This window comes from Oryx dammah, unplaced genomic scaffold (genome assembly GCF_014754425.2).
Source record: "Oryx dammah isolate SB20612 unplaced genomic scaffold, SCBI_Odam_1.1 HiC_scaffold_1, whole genome shotgun sequence".
Classification (NCBI taxonomy): domain Eukaryota; kingdom Metazoa; phylum Chordata; class Mammalia; order Artiodactyla; family Bovidae; genus Oryx; species Oryx dammah.
The window spans coordinates 8,410,927-8,431,691 of NW_024070185.1; the positions used below are offsets into that span (position 1 = coordinate 8,410,927).

General features: G+C 51.2%; 1 protein-coding gene across 1 annotated transcript in view; it reads right to left on the reverse strand.

Moving 5' to 3' along the window:
- Positions 1-20,098: 20,098 nt before the first annotated feature.
- Positions 20,099-20,765, reverse strand: part of CUNH8orf74 (chromosome unknown C8orf74 homolog) — a 28,862-nt gene continuing 28,195 nt past the window's right edge. The window contains exon 4 of the mRNA XM_040234815.1: positions 20,099-20,335. Within this exon, the coding sequence (XP_040090749.1) occupies positions 20,099-20,335 (237 nt within the window). The remainder of the gene's footprint in view (positions 20,336-20,765) is intronic.

Sequence of the window (20,765 nt, forward strand, 5' to 3'; positions counted from 1 at the left end):
CGGCCTGTTTTTACCTCTCACATCCCAGGGGAAAAGGATGGACAAAGGGGAAATGACAAGGCTAGCATTAGATGACACCCGAATTCCTTGCTGCCTAGGCCCGCCACTGTGGCCAGCCAACAGTTGCCGCCTGCAGCGTCATCACCCGGCAGGAGAGCTTGTCCTGCAACGTCCACTGGCCGTATCTATGCGTCAGTGTCCGGCCCTGGACGGGGCCAGAGGGGCGTGTTTCATCGGGAGGGCAGGACACTGGCCTGTGACAGGGAGCTTTCTCGCTTTTGCTCAGCTGTGAGTAAAACGGCCATGCCCGGAAGCCAGGGGTATTGTAGAGTTTTAGCCGCCCCTCCCAGTTCCCCAGCTCTCCTGCCTGCCCCTCCCAGGACAAGCGTAACGTTTGGCTGTGGCCGATGAGAATTGATGCGCGTGCACCGTTTTATGGGTTGTTTTCCTAAAACACAAATGTTACCACGTCACACACTTCCTTAAGACCCTGCAGTGCCTGTGCGTTGCCCATGGCACACAGGGTCCCCAGGGACCCCGCGAGGTTCATGGATCCAAGGGGGGGCCCTGGTACTGTGTCCACCCCACCCCCTACCCCTTCCCCACAGTGTACCCACAGCCTGGAAAGCCTAGTGTTCTCTGAAAATGCTTTCTTTCCCCACGCTTCTGTGCTTTTCCCAGCACTGTTCCCCGACAAGGCAGACCCTCACCTTCATGGCCTGTCTGATGACATTGACCCACTGTCCAAATCCAGCTCAGACACTCCCACTTGTGCTGGCCGGGGTTGGAGGGTAGTGGGGGTGGGCAGGTCACTCTCTGAGCTCCAGCGGGAACTTGATGGGATCTAGCTCTTACAGCTGGTGTTGATGTCATCCATTTGTGTGAGTCTTCCCCAGCAGGGCAGACAATAGTAGCTGCTCAACAAGTAAGTGGATGAATAAATGAATAAGGTAAACGTCTGAGAAGTCCTGTAGGTATTCCAGTGAGTCCTGGTGCTAAAGACGTGAAATCTTCTGGGCCCCTAATCTCCTCACTCATCCCTCTGGAAACCCGGCCCCTGGAGCCCGTGTGTGTGCAGTTCTCAGAGCTCTGAGACAGAATGTGATGCAGCCATGGCTTTATAGCCTCCCCTGTTACAGGAGTAAATGAGTCAGGAGGTGGACACAGGGGACCCAAGCATCTCCTCTCCCATCTCATCCTAGAGTACCAAAATAGAGCTGAGGGCAGATGATTTCTAGCATTTGTAACTTCCTACCTTTCTTTTTGAAAAGGCTTTGCTGTTGATTTCATCCCCGTGAAAGGGATTTGGACAGAAGGAAGGAAGGAAGGGAACGAAATATTTATCTGTGTATCATCTATCCATCCATTGAACCCATCCACCTACTTTACTTACTTCATCTTTCTACCCATCCATCCACCCACTTAACCATTTATCACCTATCTAGCTATCAGTTCAGTTCAGTCGCTCAGGCGTGTCCGACTCTTGGCGACCCCATGAATTGCAGCACGCCAGACCTCCCTGTCCATCACCAACTCCCAGAGTTCACTCAAACTCATGTCCATCGAGTCGGTGATGCCATCCAGCCATCTCATCCTCTGTCGTCCCCTTCTCCTCCTGCCCCCAATCCCTCCCAGCATCAGAGTCTTTTCCAGTGAGTCAACTCTTCCCATAATCTACTGATATTTCAATTTTCAAAAGAAACATAGTCTTTGTAGAAAGTTTAGTAAAAAGTACCATAGGTAAAAAAAAAAAAGTCATCTATTGTCTACAACTTAGCAACATTCCTGGCAATTTTTTTTATACATGTCAGTGTATTTTGTTTGTTTACTCAGACCAGTCCTTTTTTGTTGGTCTAGCTCTATAGAGACATGTGTATTTTATGATAGGCATTTTTAGTCATTAATATTAAATAGACATTTTCTTACATCCTTAAACTTTATTTTTCTGCTAAGAGTGTTGAAAAGGGCAGTTGAAAAATCAACATAAAAAAATATTAGAAAAAAAGAAAAATTACACACTCTATGACCTTGATAATAACTGGTTCACTTTTGTATACTCAACTCCCCAGTCCTGTATTCAAGCATTCAAGATATAGATACCATTGGTATTTGGTTCTATCCTTTCAACATCCTATTATAGAAATTTTGCCACACTGACAGCTGTCTTCATGTTTGTCACTTTTGATGACAGCACAGTACTTCAGTGTATGAATGTGGCTTGATTGACTTGGTACTAGATAACTAAGTTGTTCTGTTCTCATTTTTTGCCATTATAAATAGCACGGCAGTGCACATTTACTTGTTTCTGTCCTTGGCTAGATTCAGTCAGGTATCGCACGTCTGAGCTATGAGTTGACAGCTTTTCATCGAGGCACAAAATGGCTCCATGCAAGCAGTCCCCAGAATGAACTCTCTCCTACCAGGAAGAAGGCAGGCTCCTGAGGACGGTTTTTACCGGATTCCAGTCTGCCCATGTCCAGTGGCCTTCCCCTGTCACAGCAGCTCGTCTTCCTGAGGACCAGTGATGAGCTTACCGCCGGCTTCACCGACGCATTGGAGGTATTCCTTTCCTCAGTCACCACAGTGGACAGCACACCCTTCCCAAAGCATTAGTTTACTCTCTGGAAGAAAGGCTTCCTCGGTCAGTGTGGGAACCGAATTGGTCCTCAGAGTCCCCCAGGACACAGGGCAGCTGGCTGCATTCACAGGGCGCTCAGAGCTCCAGGGAGCAGGAGAGGGTCTGGAAAGAGCTGGGAACCAGGGAAGGAGTGACCTCCCCCCATCCCTGGATTTTGATTGGAACTTGGGCTAATCTCTGGACCTGTTCTCTCATCCAGAACAGATAGTTAGTGAATTTCTGGGCTCGTGAGAAATTGCAAGGCTTTATACACATGTACAGAATAGCTGTTGTCTACTTCAGATCTCTTTAAGCAATTTTTATTACTTTTAGAGCTGGAGGCTGGTACTAGATTAAAAAGCCTGGAGCCACGTGTTTGTCAGTTTATCACACTGAGACCGACTGCACAATAGACCTCACGGTGTGGGAGAGGGGCTTGCAGAGAGGAACCCTCCGTTTCCTTGTCTGGCACCAAGCTGGGATTGACAGAGACAATCTGGGTCATTGAGTCCATTTCCCTGTCTTTACTGAGGACTGAGTCTTAGCCATTCTTCTTCAGACGGGTTTCTAATTGATCTGAGTTCTCTACAGAAAGGGGGTTTTCTCTCTTAAGAGAGTCTAATGAGTTCCATCATCAAAAAGTTCTTTCTCAGGACTTGGCGATTCAGGAAGATCCTTGACTTGAGAAGTCTCTGAGTTTCCACTCCAGGAGGCTCAGATTCAATTGCCAGACAGGGAACAAGATCCTGTATGCTGCACAGTGCGGCCAGAAAGTTTTTAAAAAGTTTTATTTTGTACCTTTTTGTACCTCGCCTAAATCCCTCCTGCTCAGTTTAAATCCATGTGTGCTTGATGTCATCTGCAGAAATTAACAGGACTTGTCCCCAAGTGGTCCTCCCCCTGGAGGCTGGTGGTCATGCTCTTCCTCTCTTCCTCCTGGGACCATGTAGACACCCCGCCGCAGCCTGGATTCCCTCCAGATCCTCTCAGGCCTACCTTCCCTTGAACCGGAGGGACATGGGATTAGCGTGGGAGTGACAAGGAAGGTCCCCCTGTTATACAAATGGGCAAGGAAGGCGGGGATCACCCAAGACTGGGAGAGGACTCTATAATGGGCACTTCTGGGATGTTCTGCGTGTAGGCATGGAGTGCAGCCATCTCTCAGAGGGTCACACCTGGGCCAAAACGTGAGTCCCCTAGCTCTGCTCACTGTCCTTCCACTGATCCCTCACCTTCCATCCATCCACGAGGCCTTGGGGAGGCACAGTTCTAGGACAAAGTGGGGAACCTTAAAACAAGGAACATAAGCCCCTGGATTCTGGAAAAATCAGTGGATTCTGATGAATGAAATATCTTTGCAGCAGGGGCCTCAGGGCCATTGTGTCTTAGAGGTTCTGTTGATGGGACCTGAGAGACGTGGTCGACTTCCACAGGTGGGGGGCCCACCACGAGGATGGGTGCCCCAAGCCGCCCACATGCTCCACACGTGTCCCTGCATGCTGGCTTGTCCTTGTGACATCAGAGAACTCAAGAGAGCTGTGAAGCTCCTCCGCTCCAATTTTGACTAGCCTTACGACTTCCTTTTTCTTTATCCCCTTTCCTGAAAAGTAGAAGCACCAGCTGCCACATCTCAGGGTGCTGCGAAGGTCCAGGAAAACATGTGTAACATCCTTAAGGTCTGCAAGACAGGGTATAATAAGATAGATTGATTTGTCCCAATGTGGACCATCAATCGAATTAGGTGTCCTCATGTAAACAAAGCAGGTACAATTTTACTGGAAAGAATTCTCATCCTAGCTCTGTGACCTTGAAAAAAATCAGAGGTCAGACCTGGAAGAATTTTTTTTTTTTTACTTTTGGCTGCACTGGGTCATGTTGCTGCACACAGGCTTTCTCTAGTTGCAGCGTGTGGGGACTGCTCTCTTACGGTGTAGAGGCTTCTCATGGTGGTGGTTTCTCCTGTTGTAGAGCACAGGCTCAGTAGCTGTGGCGTATAGGCTCCTTGGCATGTGGGATCTTCCTAGACCAGGAACCTGTGTCCCCTGCATTGGCAGGCAGATTCTTATCCACTGGACCACCAGGGAACCCCAGGAATTGTTATCGTGTTGTCAATCCCCAGATTTGATGAAAAAGGAACTGGAGGCCAGGAGAGGTCAAGGGATTCACTTGAGAGGGAGCAGCTTGGAGCAGAAACTGGTGAAGGGCCTCGAGTGCGGAGCTGTGAAGGGGAGGGGCCAGGAGGGGCCCCACCCCTCAGGACCTAGCCTGGTCAGGCATCCTCAGCAGTGCTGGCCCAGGAGGCTGGCTGGGACAGGGCTAGGGGAGAACTCCACCTCCCGTGGCCTCTCTGCTGGATTGGGGGGTCTCACCCTTGAGCAGGGGTTGGGGGGGTTGGCTAGTGGCACAACAAGGACACGAGTGATGGGACAAAGTGTTCCTCGGAATGCAGCCGGTAGGGGATGCAGGAGCCTGTGAGTGGGCATGCCCAGGAGACTTCCCAAAAGTCTGGATTCCTGGATTCCTGCATCCTCCGGGTGCTGACCCAGGAGAGGGGGGCTGGGGATGTGTGTCCTGGGAAGGAAGAGCTTCACTGTGCTCTGGTGGGAGGTGGGCACATGGCCCTAGGCTCCCAGTCCCTTCTGGGAATGGGGGAGGGGGCACAGAAGAATCCGGACGTCTCTGGGAGCCTGGGCCCCTTTGTTGTGTTTCTGCCACCCCCGCCTGCCCCCTGTGACCAGGCTGCAGGCGCCCAAAAAGGTAGTAGGTGGTTCAGGGTTGGCAGAGGGTCTGGGAAGCCGGGGCAGAACCGCGAAGTGGCCATCACAGCCCAGCATTGTCTGCCTCCCTGGTGGTTGGGGGACTGAGAGGAGGACGAAGGGCTGTAGGAGGGGCCTGGAGAGGGTGGAGGAGCAGCCTGATGCCGAGTGTTTTCCTGCCCCTGGGAGCTGCTGTGACCAGGAGGAGGAGGATGTGGCCTGAGCCCAGTGTTTCCTGCCTGATAAGCCGGCCCCTCCCTGGGAGCCACGGCCAGGCTACCTTCGCGCCCAGAGCCCTGCCCAGGGAGGGGCCGGCCGAGGAGGAAAATCACTTCTCCAGATTAGCTAGCCCAGGCCGAGCCTTCCTCCCCCGCCCCGTCCCGATGCAGCCACAGGAAACGGGGCTGGGGCCAGCACGGCCAGAGGTCCCCACCTTCAGAGCACTCAGGCTCCAGGCCCAGGGACTCCGGCCTGTCTTGGGGCCTCAGAGGCCAAGTCCCTCGAGAGCGGACGCCTTCCTGCTCCAAAGTCAATCATTCCAAGGAGGGCAGGGAGTGTAAATTTTTTACATGTTTGTCAGATCTCTCAGGCTGCAAAGCTGGTCCATTTCTTCAGTGTCAGTCCATGCACCAGCCCCCTCCTACCTGGCCGCCATCCGAGGGCAGAGGGCGGACAGTGGTGGGCTTGGCAGGCCCGACGTCAGGCTGGTGCAGAGGGAGGGGCCAGGGCTGCCCGGGGCCCCAGCTGCCGCCCTGTTCTGCCCTAATGGGCTGTGTGGCTGGAGTGAGATCTCGACCCTCTCTGAGCCTTGCTCCCTTCTAACTGGAAGGGTGAGGAGCAGCAGCCACACAGGAGCAGAGGGTCTCCCTCCCAGGGATTTGGGGAGCCGCATGGGCAGTGACCACCCCCCTGAGAAGGGCTGGCTCTCAGAGAGCAGCCCATCCCCACTGAGGGAGGGAAGGAGGGCCTGCTCATTAATGTCACCTCAAGCTGACTTGCCCCTGCTCTGCTTTCCTCTCCCATAGAGAACGTCCTCTCTGATCTCGCTCCCATCATCCTGTCCCTGGGCCCAGTCTCACTCCCTGGGAGCCAGGATACCTGGGACTCCAGGTTGGGGGCAAGGATTATGCCTAGGACCCCAAGGCAGGCGAGAGGGGGCTTCCCAGAGACACCAGTAATGGAGAGGGTAGGGGGTTGCTCAGACACACAGCCATCAATGGGGATCCCACCAGGACTGTAGGCTGCCGACATCCAGGCATGCACTGCGCCCCTCCTCTCCCCCCCATCCCCCCGCTGCCAACCCAGCAGCTGGCTTTCTCACAGGCCCCCTGCTCTGGGCACTCTGCCCCCAAACTGAGGTGCACCTCCTCACTCAAGCCCAGACCTGCTCCCCAGGCCCCTGATAGAGGTACCCTCTCCACCCTCATCAGGAAGCCAGTTCTTGGTCATTAAAATGCACAAAGGGAGAATTTAATGCCCAGTACAGGTGAACATGCGCTTGCTTAGCAGAAAACATGTGCATAGGTAGGTACTGGCGGAGACCCTAGTGGGCACGCGCATGAGGACACGTGGGCGGCACTCTGCCCTTCACACTCGGGGGCACTGTCTGCAAAGCGCTCCTGCGTTTGGTGTCTCCTGGGACCATGGCAACCTTCCGATGCAGGTATGATTATACCCTTTCACAGGTGGAGCTGATGCTCAGGTGAGGCAAAGCAGGGCTGAGTCAGGTCCCGTCGCTGGATCCCGCCCATGGAGCAGGAGACAAACGTGCCTCCCCAGCTCCTGCCTCAGAGAATGGACTGTCTCTCGGCCGTGCCTGGGGTGAGTGTCCACCCACCACAGCTGACGCTGAACAGCTGGTGGGCAGCGGAGAGGAAGGTGGGGAATTCTCTGGGCTGCTCGTCGGCTGGCAGCCTGGCTGATGGTGCAGGGCCACACGAGCTGCCTGGGTTGTGCCGTCCCCTGATCTGGGGTTGCCTGGTCATGGGAGGCCTGTAGATAGGAGAGGTGGGTGAAGGAAGGAAAACTGTATTCTAAGCCTTTCCATTTTATGCTCTGCAGAGCTGGCTCAGCCACTTGTCTGCTGTGTGACCTTGGGCAAGTTACTTTCCCTCTCTGGGCCCATGTAAATTAGGAATCTGGACTTGAGAGTTTCTAGAGGCTAGAGTACCCTAGTTCTCTGAACCTGTGAAAAGGAGCAAGAAGAAGAGGTGTTCCCCTCCTCTCTACTCCTGGCCTCAGCCTGGGAGTGGTCTCTAGGGAGGTGGCAGTCACGGGGGGGTCCCTGGATGGGGTCTCCCTGAGCTGCACACATCTGTGCTGGGGATGTGGCTCCCACATTCAGGCCCTGAACACATCCTTCCTCATCATTCCTTCTCGCCTCAGCTGCCTTGGGCTCTCGCCAAGCCTTGTCACCAGGCCACGGCCTAAGGCCCCCAGACACCTGGCTGGGCCCCAGTTCTATGTGTCACCAGGCCTTGGCCCCACCTCCTTGGAACTCTGCCTCACCTTGCCCAAGTCACCTGATCCATCTACCTATCCACAGAGGGTGTTTGGCCTGACAAAATGAGGCAAGAGGCCTCTGCTGACAGAGCCCAGGCTGGTAGGTCCTCACGTAACCCTGATACCCAGAAGCATCCCTCCCGTCAGGCGGGACCAAGTGAAGGCTGCAACTGGGCCCTCCATGGCCAAGGGGGACTCCAGGACTCCATCCTCCCTAGCCCACAAGTGCTGTCCACTCCCAGGCCTCCCCACAGTCACTTGAGTATGGTCCTGAGGCCAGCCAGAGGGGCCCATAACGTCTGCAAATGTCCCTTTGGGACAAGCTTCTGCCTGCCTGCTACCACCAGCAAGGTGAGGCCCAGACCTCTCTGGGGGATGCTCAGGCTCCAACCCAGCTGGCAGCCTCCTCTCCCCTGACTTACTGCCCACAGTGCACTCTGTGTTCTGGGCACAGCAGATTTCCAAATGAGGCTTGTTTCCTCATTCCCCCATGCCTTTGCTTAGGCTGTTCCCTCAGGCTGAAACGCCCTTCCCCGCATCTTCACTTGGTGGACTCCTCCTACTCATGTCTCAGGACACAGCTCGGATGTTTCTCCTCTCAGAAAGCCTCTTCCACGCACTCTCCACCCATCCGACCCACCTCTCCCAGCCCGCGTCCCCAGAGAGTGTGTGCATGTTCCCACCAGCCTCTCATGCAGTACCGAGCATGTGATAATGCAATCTGTTTTCCAGCCTGTGTCCTCCCACTAGTCTAGGAATGGATTTATCTGGGAAAGGCATCTTTATCTTTGATTCCACGGGGCCTGCTCCATCCATGCCAGGTACACAGTAGATGCCCCATCAGCATCTGCTGGATCATAGAAGCTGCTCAGGGCTCAAACACTTCTGGTCCGCCCTCTGCTCAGTGTTTGATCTTAGACGAGTTGCTTCATTTTTCTCTGGGACTTGGCTTTTCTACTTGTAAATCGGTCAGTACTCGCTTATGTCGAGAGATTTCAGATTAAGGTAATTAAAAATAGAAACTCAGGAGATGGTCGATGGTGAGGTTTACATTCATAATGCAATCTCTCTCTTCTTTTTAAATTTGGCTGCGCTGGGTCTTCGTTGCTGCTGGGGCTCCCTGGAGTTGGGGTGCAGTGGGCTGCTCATTCTGGTGGCTCCTCTTGGCATGGAGCACAGGCTTCACTGGTTGCAGCGTGCAGGCTCCCTACTGCTTAACTAGTGGCAGTAATCGTGGCGCACGGGCTTCGTTACTCCTCAGCATGTGGAATCGCCCTGACCCAGGGATCGAAACTGTGTCCCCTGCATTGGCAGGCAGATCCCTATCCACTGTACCACCAGGGAAGTCCCACAATCACCTTTCGATGATCACTGGAAAATTTTAATTCTGCACTGGCCGTCTGCCACCTTTTAGTCCGTCTGTACCCCACCCTTGGCCATCTGTCATGAATGAAAGCTATTTGTAATGTCCCCAGAGGAGCAGGTCAGGAAGAAAATTGGTGCTACACGTGAGGAGATGATACATACAGATATATATTACACAAACTCATATATATACATATATTACACACACATATGTATTATGTACATGTATATATACACCTGTACACACATCTATTGCACATAATCAGTTATACATAAATACGTATTGCACACATATGCACACATATCATGACTTTCCAAGGCCTGATACAAAAGATTTGGGGACCGCTTATCCTCCCACCCCAATGGGGCCCATCCAGGCAGCTGACTGTAATGATTCCCGTTGCTGTTGTTGTTCAGTTGCTCAGTCGTGTCCAGCTGTTTGTGACCCCATGGACTGCAGCCCTCTAGGCTTCCCTATCCCTCACTATGTCCCAGATTTTGTTCAAACTCATGTCCATTGAGTCGACGATGCCATCCAACCATCTCATCCTCTGCCACTGTCTTGTTCTGCCCTCAGTCTTTCCCAGCATCAGGATCTTTTCCAGTGAGTCAGCTCTTCACATCAGGTGGCCAAAGTATTAGAGCTTCAGCTTCAGTGTCAGTCCTTCCAATGAATATTCAGGGTTGATTTCCTTTAGGATGGACTGGTTGGATCTCCTTGCAGTCCAAGGGACTCTCGAGTCTTCTCCAACACCACAGTTCAAAAGCATCAATTCTGTGGTGCTCAGCCTTCAAAGTAAGGAGTTGGCTGCTAATTCTATAGTAATAAGGATGTAGGTTCTCTTTGGAAGTAAATTTAGCCCCTTGGTAAGTTATCTTTTCCAGGCCTAATTTAAAAACCTTTTATTATTTTTTGTTGTAGTCCTTCTAGACTTTTCTCCCCCTAGGTTTATGTATGTGTTTACCCATGTATTTTTAAACTTTATTTTAGGATATTGGGATTACATGGTTTTGTAAATTCGCTTTTGTAAAAAGTGAAAATGTAGCCTGAATACATTTCTGCAGCAGTGCAGGCCTCTGAACAGGCGATGAACTCTGTTGTAGGCTCTTCTAGAAGTCACATTTCCGATCCCCATGTTACGGAACCCCACAAATGCCCCCACAGTTTGCTGAAGAAGCCTGAACTGCCGTGTATAAGGACCCACTTCCTCGACCAGAGAGTTGACCTGCTGGTCACACTGAGGAGGAAAGGTGTACAACCCCAATCTTTGGGGTACCTCAGCCTTCAGCAGGGGCCCCTCTGCAGAAGCCATCCCACCTCAGGACTCTCTCCTGAGCATGTTCCCATCGCTCAAAGAGTGTGTGGGGCTTTCTTGCCACAAAGATCCTTAAGGAGGCACATGTTCACTTTCTAAATGTGGGTTCTGGGACTTCCCCAGTGGTCCAGTGGTTAAGACTCTATGCTTCCAATGTAGGGGGTGCAGTTTCGATCCCTGGTCCAGGAACTAAGATCCCACATGCTGGGGAGCTAAATAAATAAATGTGGGTTTTGTTTGCAACTGAACGTCTATTCTCAAATGACGTGATCCCTGCTCCCCCGAGTCATCTGCCAGCTGGCTCTCAAGGGAAGGCCCCTAGGGCCCAGGTGCAGGCTGCAAGGATGCCCACTTGCAAGGCCAGGCCGGGCACCCAGAGGGAAGTGACTTGTTCATGGCTGCGCGGTGAGTCAGCAGCTTGGCCCGGCCGCCCTGAGTGCTGGGAACCGGCCCGGGGCCCAGCACGGCCGCCCGGCCTCTGACGTGCACCGTCTTGCTCAGGGCGGAAACCTGTCTTCCTGGGAAGGAGGGTAAAGGCCCAGGGGTGCCTGGGCTTAGAGGTGCCTCCTCTGCTAGAAACGGCCCAGTGACTTTGGGGTGACCTTTTCCTGTTCATGTCCCCTCGGTCCAGCTTGGCTGTGACTGTGCAGGACATGGTCTTCCTGTCTCCCTGATGTCGGGGAAGAGTGTGCCCAGAGGGCAGGGCTCCCCCTCTTGCTGCCTGTGGGGCCTGGGGTGAGTCATTCACTTCCTCCAGCCTCAGTTTCCTTAGCTGGAAGAACAGGGATCCTGAGGCCCCCCCCTCACTGGGTGGGAGGGTGGATCGAGATTCCAGGTTCTCATTAAATGACTCAAAGGTGGTGCTTAATAAATACACGCTTTTCTTTTGGTTTCATTCTGTTACTGCCCATCTGGGGACACGACTCACACTGGGGCCCCTTTTCCACAGTCCCTCCCAACCCTGGTGTGCACCAATCTGGCCTGGTGGACGGCGCCTGGGTACGCAGCAATCAAAATACAATAGGGTCACTGTGCAAATACAGCTTCAAGACAGGCTCCCTTATTTCCCTTTAAACTTGGACTCCAGGAGGCCCCCAGCAACCCCCTACACACAGACATTCTGAGCTCCAGAATCCACCAACCAGCCTTTCCTCTGACACTGCCACCCACATTAACCATCACCCTCCTCCCAGCAGGAGCCCTTACTCAAGCGCCACCTGTCGCTGAGGCCTCCCTTCTGGTGCCCTCCTGACCTGTGTGCCTGTGGGCTGTCACTCATGGTCACACAGCGCCCTATGGACAGGGTACCAACTCCTTGGGGCTCACCTCTAGCTCCAGCCTCCAAGAGGGGAGGGGTTGCATTGCTGTGATGGCTGGTTTAGGGAGAAGAGTAGACGCTTAGGGTTAGGTGTGAGGGGCCTAGGTTCAAAACCCAGCAGGTCAGTTATTAGCTTGGGAGCAGTAGTTGAGTTCTCTGACTCCTCTGAACTTCAGTGTTCTCATGTGTAAAATGAGGGTATTGAAATAAGGTGTCTGGCGCCTGGTAGTTACTTGGTCTTAAGTTAGAGATGACCTTCACTGTGCTATTTTTTGAAGTCTTCTCTGTGTCTCATTCATTCCAGGGGTTCCACAAATGCTGCTTGAATGGAGTGGCAGCCAGCATGCTTGACTGGGTTGTGTGCCAGTGATGGTCAAGAACATGGAGCAAGCAATGCTGTTCCTGGAGGCCTTTTTCGTTCCAGTCTGAGCTCCTTCCCTGGGTTGATACCCTCAGCGCTTTCACAGACTCTCCTGTGCTACACGTTTGAAAAGTTTTCAATAGCTGTTCACAATAGATCTGAGTGTGGGATTTCTGGGGACAAAGACTTGATGGCAGGGAGAAGGCAGCCTTTCTGGCACCCTTCCACCCAGCATTCCAGGTATTTGAGCCCTGAGTTGGGGTCATCACCAAAGATCACAATGGTGACCTTGGGCAATTCCCTTTCTCTCCCTGTTACTCATTCTCCTCAGCTGTATTGCAAGGTGGCTAAAGTGGGTACCCCTAGGATCCCTTCATCTCTGCTGTTCCACATCTCTGAGGAAAAAAAATCCTCCTTATCTCAAATAAAAGTAGTGGTTTATTCTCAGATTTCAGATAGAATGACAGTAGCCATATGGGTTGCAAGGGATAGTAATTGTTGAGTTTTGGTGGGTAGCATTAATTAATGAATTTGCTTCTGTAATTAGCAATTTACTTAACTCTTGATTTACCCTGTGTTCTGTGTCAGTGTGGCAGATCAAAGTTGGTTAAGGATGCTTTGTCACTCCTTGCCCTGAAAGGCACGTCTGTTTTCCCACCCCCTTGATTCTGAGCTGGGTCTAGCCCTGCTTTGACCAATAGAGCAATAGAGCACAGTTGAAGTGATGCTCTGCTTTAAGAGGGTTGCCACCTTCTATTTCCTACCGCTTGGAACCTGGTGGCCATGTTGTGAGGAAGCCCAAGCAACCATACAGAGAACCCACATGGAAGGTCAGGGCTCCGAGTCAACAGTCTCAGCTGAGCTCCCAACCAGCCACCAGCACGAACATACCTGCCAGCCACGCAAGTCAAGCATCTTTGAAGTGACTCCTTCAGCTCAAGTTGAGCTATTTTAGCTGATTCCAGGTGAAGCAGAGACAAGCAGTCCATGTGAACCCTGCCCAAATAGAACGATCCTGATTGTTGTTATTTTAAGCCATTGATTTTGGAGATGGTTTGTTACCCAGCAATAGTCACTGGAACTTCAGAGCTAGTGCTGGTATGGTGGTGGTGGTGGTGGTTCAGTTTCTCAGGAGTGTCCAACTCTTGTGACCCCATGGACTATAGCCTGCCAGGCTCCTCTGTCCATGGAATTCTCCAGGCAAGAATAATGGAGCCGGTAGCCATTTCGTTCTCCGGGAGTGCTGGTATGTGGGAACCCAAAGATAGATAAATTCATGTCTTAGCCTATGTTCCTTTTAAAACCAGAACCTAAGACAAAGGCTTGCTTGTAGCATATAGTTTCTTTGAGAAGTGACCTCAAAAAGAAGAAATGAAGCCCAAAGAGGGAAGACAGAGGCGGGAAAGCCAATATTTAGGTGTGTCTCTGAGTTGTCCACTACTGTGGGCAACTAGTGCTTGATCCCATGGGACCTTCTGAGGAGCCCCATAGATGGTGTCTCAGAATGGTCTGCCTGAGAGATGAAAGGAAGAAGCATTTAGCCACAGGCCCCCTCCCCACATTGGCTGCAGTGTCCTATGATAGGCCCCCCGCACTTCCAGGATGTGCGTGGTTCCCGACAGTGCCTCAGGCTGTGACAGGCGCAAAGTCCCCGGGAAGGTAGCAGGGGACATTTGGCAGACACTGGAGTAAGGACAGGCAGTATGGAATGGACAAAGTTGGCATGGAGCACTTACTGTAGGCTTGGCTGGAATCTGAGGTGAGGCCCTGAGAATGAGAGGTGGCCCCACAAGAAACGTCTGGGATGACACGGCTGTAGAAGAAGCTGAACAGCTGGGGACCTTCTTAGCGCATGCGCTGCGGCTACTCCATGAAGCTGTGAGTTTCTCTCAGTTGCACCTGCAGGGTGGTGATAATTCTGGGCTTTGAGTCCCGATCACCAGCCACCTCCTGGTTCAGAGTTTGAAAGCACGTCTCCTCAGGATACTAAGACGTCCAACTGGCTTTGTCCTAGAGGCAGTAGCTGCTGGCCCACGTTAGTACTTCTTGCAAAGAATCTTGAGTAGCGCTGTCCACCTTTCAGCAACAGTTCTATCCTTTTGCTAGGGGAGTTCCAAAGCTTTTGTTCACCTATCTGGCCTAAATTATTCACAAAAACGTTAGAGGCACTTGGAGTCTTCCAGAAGCAAATGCTTAAGGCCGGTTTACAGAAGAGACTCTTTCTAGCTGTACCACTTCCTTTGCACGGGGATCATGGAGGTGGCATTTCCATATTGTGCTGGAAATCTGAAATCCACAGGAAGAACAGCCTCCCAAGAAACTCTTCTGGGAGGATGGTGCCTGGAGAATACCATCTTTTTTTTTCCCAATTGGAATATAGTTGCTTTACAATGTTGTGTTTCGGCTGTACAACCATGTGAATTAGCCATAAGTGTACATAGGTACCCTCCCTCTTGGATCTCCCTCCCACCTCTCATCCCATCCCTCTAGGTCATCACAGAGCACCCAGCTGAGCTTCCTGCACCATACAGCAGCTTCCCACTAGCTATCTATGTCACACATGGTACTGTACACATGTCAATATTGTAGCAAGTTCAGAAAACTATGTCTCTGCTCTCATTCTGCCTTGGAACCTAGGCTGGGAACTACACGGCCAAGTTCTCAGAAGATTGGAGTAGGCGGGATCCTCAGATGATAAAGAACCCACCTGCCAATGCAGGACATATAAGAGATGCGGGTTTGATCCCTGGGTGGGGAAGATCCCCTGGAGGAGGGCCTGCCAACCCTCTCCAGTATTCTGGCCTGGAGAATCCCATGGAAAGAGGAGCCTGGCAGGCTACAGTCCATGGAGTCACAAAGAGTCGGACACGACTGAGTGACTAACACTTTCACTTTCAGAAAGGTTACCACTGTTATCTTGCTCCTCGTTTCAGAAATGTGGGCACTGGGGCTGGTCTCTGTTTCCTCAACCTTTGGAGCTGGTATGAAAGAACTTTACAGAAAATGTCAGAAAGTCCTGGGGTCCTTCGGAGGACATTTTAAAAGTACCATCACAGGGAGTTATAATAATAAAGAATGAATGGTTGACAGAAGTTTGGACTTAATGAATTTTATAGCAGAGATTACTGAATAGGGTATGATGACACTGTTGTTGGGGTGAATGTTTTCTGAAGAGGGAATGATAATGATGGATAAACTCAGGCCAGTTCAGTTCAGTTCATTTCAGTCGCTCAGTCGTGTCCGACTCTTTGCGACCCCATGAATCACAGCACACCAGGCCTCCCTGTCCATCACCAACTCCCGGAGTTCACTCAGACTCACATCCATTGAGTAGTGATGCCATCCAGCCATCTCATCCTCTGTCGTCCCCTTCTCCTCCTGCCCCCAATCCCTCCCAGCATCAGGGTCTTTTCCAATGAGTCAACTCTTCGCATGAGGTGGCCAAAGTACTGGAGTTTCAGCTTCAGCATCAGTCCTTCCAATGAACACCCAGGATTGATCTCCTTTAGGATGGACTGGTTGGATCTCCTTGCAGTCCAGGGGACTCTCAAGAGTCTTCTCCAACACCACAGTTCAAAAGCATCAATTCTTCGGCACTCAGCTTTCTTGACAGTCCAACTCTCACATCCATACATGACCACAGGAAAAACCATAGCCTTGACTAGATGGACCTTTGTTGGCAAAGTAATGTTTCTGCTTTTCAATATACTATCTAGGTTGGTCATAACTTTCCTTCCAAGGAGTAAGTGTCTTTTAATTTCATGGCTGCAGTCACCATCTGCACTGATTTTGGAGCCCCCCAAAATTAAGTCTGACACTGTTTCCACTGTTTCCCTGTCCATCTGCCATGAAGTGATGGGACTGGATGCCATGATCTTAGTTTTCTGAATGTTGAGCTTTAAGCCAATTTTCTCACTCTCCTCTTTCACTTTTATCAAGAGGCTTTTTAGTTCCTCTTCACTTTCTGCCATAAGGGTGGTGTCATCTGCATATCTGAGGTTATTGATATTTCTCCCAGCAATCTTGATTCCAGCTTGTGCTTCTTCCAGTCCAGCGTTTCTCATGATGTACTCTGCATATAAGTTAAATAAGCAGAGTGACTTTAAAAGTCCAGGTTCCCATAGAAGAGACTATTCAGGTTCTGTCCCCTAGCCCCTGAATAGTCTTCCATCTAAGAGTGGATACTGTGGTCTGGCTCAGAGTCCAGAACAAAAAGTGTGGCTTAAACCCAGGAGCCATCACACATGCAGGCAGGGTGGTGGTCTTGGCTATAGGGACCCTGCCTTTTGAGACAGTAGAGAAGACAAAAGCTCTCTTCTAGAGGCTGGAGCTCTGGATGCGTCTGTCATGAACTTCAACCTCCACCCCCACCTCATTAGTCAAGTGACCTTGAGTAATCATTTCACCTGTGTGAGCCTCAGTTTCTTCATCTGTCATGGGAGAAGCATTCTCTGCCTTGCCAGCTTCCTGACATCAATCAAGTAATGGGTGTGTGCTCCTTGGCTCACTGACAGGGCGGAGCTGCCTCCCAGGCGATTGGATTAAGGAGCAACCTCTCTTCCGTCTCTTCTGCTTCCCTTCGCGTGGTGTCTTCCTTCTCTCAGCCTGGAATCTTAGCTGCTAGAATATCAGTCTCCTAGAATCCTTATAGCCAAAAGGGAGGGAACCCTGACAGCTCTAAGTGGAGAAACACCTGAATCAATCACCAGGGCTGGAGGTGTGGTAGGTGGGGTGATTATAGAACATTTTGATTGATCTAGCTTGGGTCATGTGCCCATGCCTGGCCCAATCACCGTGGCCCAGCACAAGGGTGTTCTAGTACTGGTCCACATGTGGAAGGTGCTCTTGCTTTGGCCGGGGAGGGAGGCACTAAGGCTGAGAGCCTCCATCAGAACCCTCTGGTTGGTGCAGGCAGCGGAGACCAGTTTTTCAAAGAAGTTGTTGATCTGGGCAGTCAAAACTGTATGTGTGCACTGAGGCGTAGGGCTACCTTGTAAGCCAATAGGTGCCAGGTCCCTGTAAAGTAATGTCAATATTTCTGTTGTTAGCCCTGTACCTGAGTTTCTGTGAGGATGACCAGGGCCTGAGACCCTGCTCCAGTCTGAGTATCCTGGCCAAGAAGGTTGAGGACTTGATTTATCACCTATTAATGAAAAGTCCATGTCTTACTGATAAAACAGTTCTCTCATTTTAAAACAGAGAACACCGTGTGAGTGCCTTTAAAGGACCTCTCCCATCATGGTTTTCTTTTTCTACTCTATCCACACATCCGTGTTTTGCTGAACGGGTGGTTTTTGGCAATGCTCTCAGGTCTACACACATACAATGTACCTAACACCATGTGACGGTCTAAGAAGCTCCTGGCTCTCAAAGGAGTTGTAGGCTGGCAGGAGTTGCAAATGAGTACCAGGAGTGCAGAACGACGCAAAAGAATGAGTGCTCAGGAGCTGTTGGAGTGGAGGAGAGCAGGGAGGCTGAGGGACTCCGGATGTCTGGTCTGGGGAGAGGAAGGCCCCTGCTTGTGGACTTCTCCCCACCCCCTGCCATTGCCAGGCCACTGATACTTGAAAGGCAGTAAAATGGGGAGGTGAAGAATACAATCTATGTCTAGACTCCCTGGTGTTTCTTAGCCCCTGCCCATCAGCTTTCTCATCTGTAAAATGGTGATGGTAATAATAGTACCCACTTCATAGGATTGTCATGAAAATAAAATGTCACTACACATAAAGTGCTTATGAGAGTGCCTAGCACACAGCATATGTTCAACTCATGTAACTTGCCATCATGTTACATCAAATATTTGCTTGTTAATTCATTGCCTTTCTCTCATCCCACCAGACTATAAATGTCATGAGCAGGGGCTCTTTTTTTTACTGTTTGGTGCAGTGTTCTCAAGGCTCAGAATAGTTGCTAGCACACAGTAGGTACTTACTAAATATTTGTGTACTACATACCTGATAGTTAATATTATACTTGGCTTGAATTATTTTAATAGCTTCCTTCCTGGTCTCCCCTCTTCCAGCCTCTATATCCCTCCAATCATTTTGCTCTTACTCAAGAGGTCAGGGTTTTGGTTTATTAAGCCTTCAACTGATTGGACAAGGCCCACCCACATTAGGGAAGGCAATCTGCTTTACTCCATCTGCAGATTCAAATGTTAATCTCATCCAAAACACACCCTGTCAGAAACATGCAGAATTAATGTTTGGCCAGGACTTTAGACAGTCTTTTGAGTTACATGCTGATGATACTAGAGCAGATTTTTGTCTTGTTTTCAGTTAACACCAGTATGGTTCTCAGGGTGGTTGCTAAATGCAGAGAACCGTTTGCATTAACCTTCTTGAAAAAGAGGAAGTCTAGATCCTTACATTTTCCTAACTCACCCACTTTCTTGTTGAACTCATCGCTGCTATAGGTGTATTGGAAAATGAAAATGCAGTTGCAAACACCAAGATAAACAGTTGCAGCTTCACACCCTCCAGTAAGTGGCAAAGTTGCTGCAGCAAGACTGCTTCAACTGCTGCCTCTGAGCCCTTCAACAAGATTCCTGCCTTCGAGGTCCTGCACGTCACGAATACACCCTTCGCCTGCCACTCCCGCTTCCCCACTGGCCTTCCGGTGGCCAGGTGGCCTCGTGACTCTTACAGTCCAGACACCACCGGCTAGAGCAGCAACAGTCCATCCCTTTGCCCACCCCAGAGCAGGAGTCAGCTCTCCTGAGTTGCTTGTACCCTCCAGAATTCCAGCATCCCAGGGAGAGCCACACATGCTGTCTTTGAGAGGGTTACACCAAGGCAGGAAAAGCTTGGGAAGGAGACAGAGGTCAAGCCTTGTCATCTTCCGGTTTTAGCCTCAAGTTTACTGAAAACTCACTCACTGCCCATGTGACTCACAAACCAGGAAGCTGGCAGGAGCTGGAAGTCCAAGAGGAGGGGTGTCAGTCTTGTCCTGGCTTCTTATAGAGATTCTGAGTAACACCCCACTGAACAATGACCCACCAGGCAGGACTCCAGGGCAATAAAAGTCAACCAGGACTGTCCCAGACCAACCAGAGTGTATGGTCACCTCACCTCTGGAGCGCTTTATGCTTGGGCTCTCGGGGGTGATTCGTCTCTCTCTGAGGGTGTTAGTGTTAGACCTACAGGCCGACAGAAGGAAGCGCTGGGCTCAGAGACAGAAAGGACGCGGACAAGGTCACAGACGCAAACAGTGCTGGGTGCAACGCTGGGCCTCTGGCCTCCGGGATGGTGCCCGTTCCCCTGTCTCAGGCTAAACAAGATGGATTCTCACAGAAGGAAGTGTTTTCCAGAGGTGTGGGCTCTGCGCCCTCCAGCTGGAAAGCCGATAGGTGCAGCAGATTGCACGTGGTAGATCCTCAGAGAGGAAGGGGTCCCAGCACCTGTTGCCCTGACGGTGCTGCAGGTCTTCCCCGAGGGACAGGACCACCCTCCCTCTCACCTGTTGAGACCTTCTCGGGGCTGTTGTGTTGTTCGTGTCTGTTGTCTGAGCTCAGACTTAGTCACCAGTGGTGTCTGACTGGCCTCATGGGACAGCCCTCTCCCACCCTGCAGGGAAAATCTATCTGGACTGGATTTTCAGGAGGCGAAAGATGGTGTCCAGCAAGAAGATACAGAACATGCAATATATGTTGTGTCTTCCCTGTCCCCACCTCCTTCACCCACATAACTCAGTTACACATGAAACAGACATTCAGCAAGTAACGCAGCCAGGACTTCTGTGTGTTTCTTTTAATCACTAGAAATCGCTGACCTATTGGGTGCTGAGCGCCTCACATAATCCTTTCATAATTGAAAATGGCTCTTCCTCAATCAGAGTTTTCAGACCGCAGACATCAGGGGCCTTCTACTTCTTTGCTTTTGCTTTCTTCCCTTTGTTGGTTTTGGACAACTTAAGAGTTCCATCTTGGCCTGACTGACCAGCAGTGGGGACCAAGGGAGGGATAGGAGCGTTGAGGTTTAGAGTCTTCTTCTGAAGTTTCAGGTCCAAAATATCAAAGGTTATCTGTATCTCATACTGCAACAGCTCCTTGAGGCACTCGATCTGGATATGAATGGCCTCACTGATGAGTTTCTCTAGCTCCTGCAAGAAACAGAATGTGGCTGGTAAACAGGGTCTGGGGAAAGCTGAGGCCATCTGCAGGCAGAGTCCCACCACAGGTGCCACTTCTCAACCCAGCTGCCTCCTTTCTCAGTGTGCTGGGACCTTCTATCCCCTGCTCCCCAGACTTACTCTCTGTCCATCTCCACCCTACTCTATGCCCCAGGAGGCTGACTTCTAAGAGGTGCATCAACCAGCTCCATTGACCTGTCGCTACTGACTGGGTTCAGCCAGTGGGAGGCCCTGGCAGAAGATCAGAAGGCGGGGAGAGGAAGAAACCTCCATGGCCCTTCCTTCATCCCCCAGGCCTCCATGAATGCCAGCTCTGTAGGCAAGCAGGGCACTGTGGGAGTCTATGGTGGTTTGGAACCGGGGGCTCCTCTGGTGGAATCTGTGCTAGAAAGAACTTGGA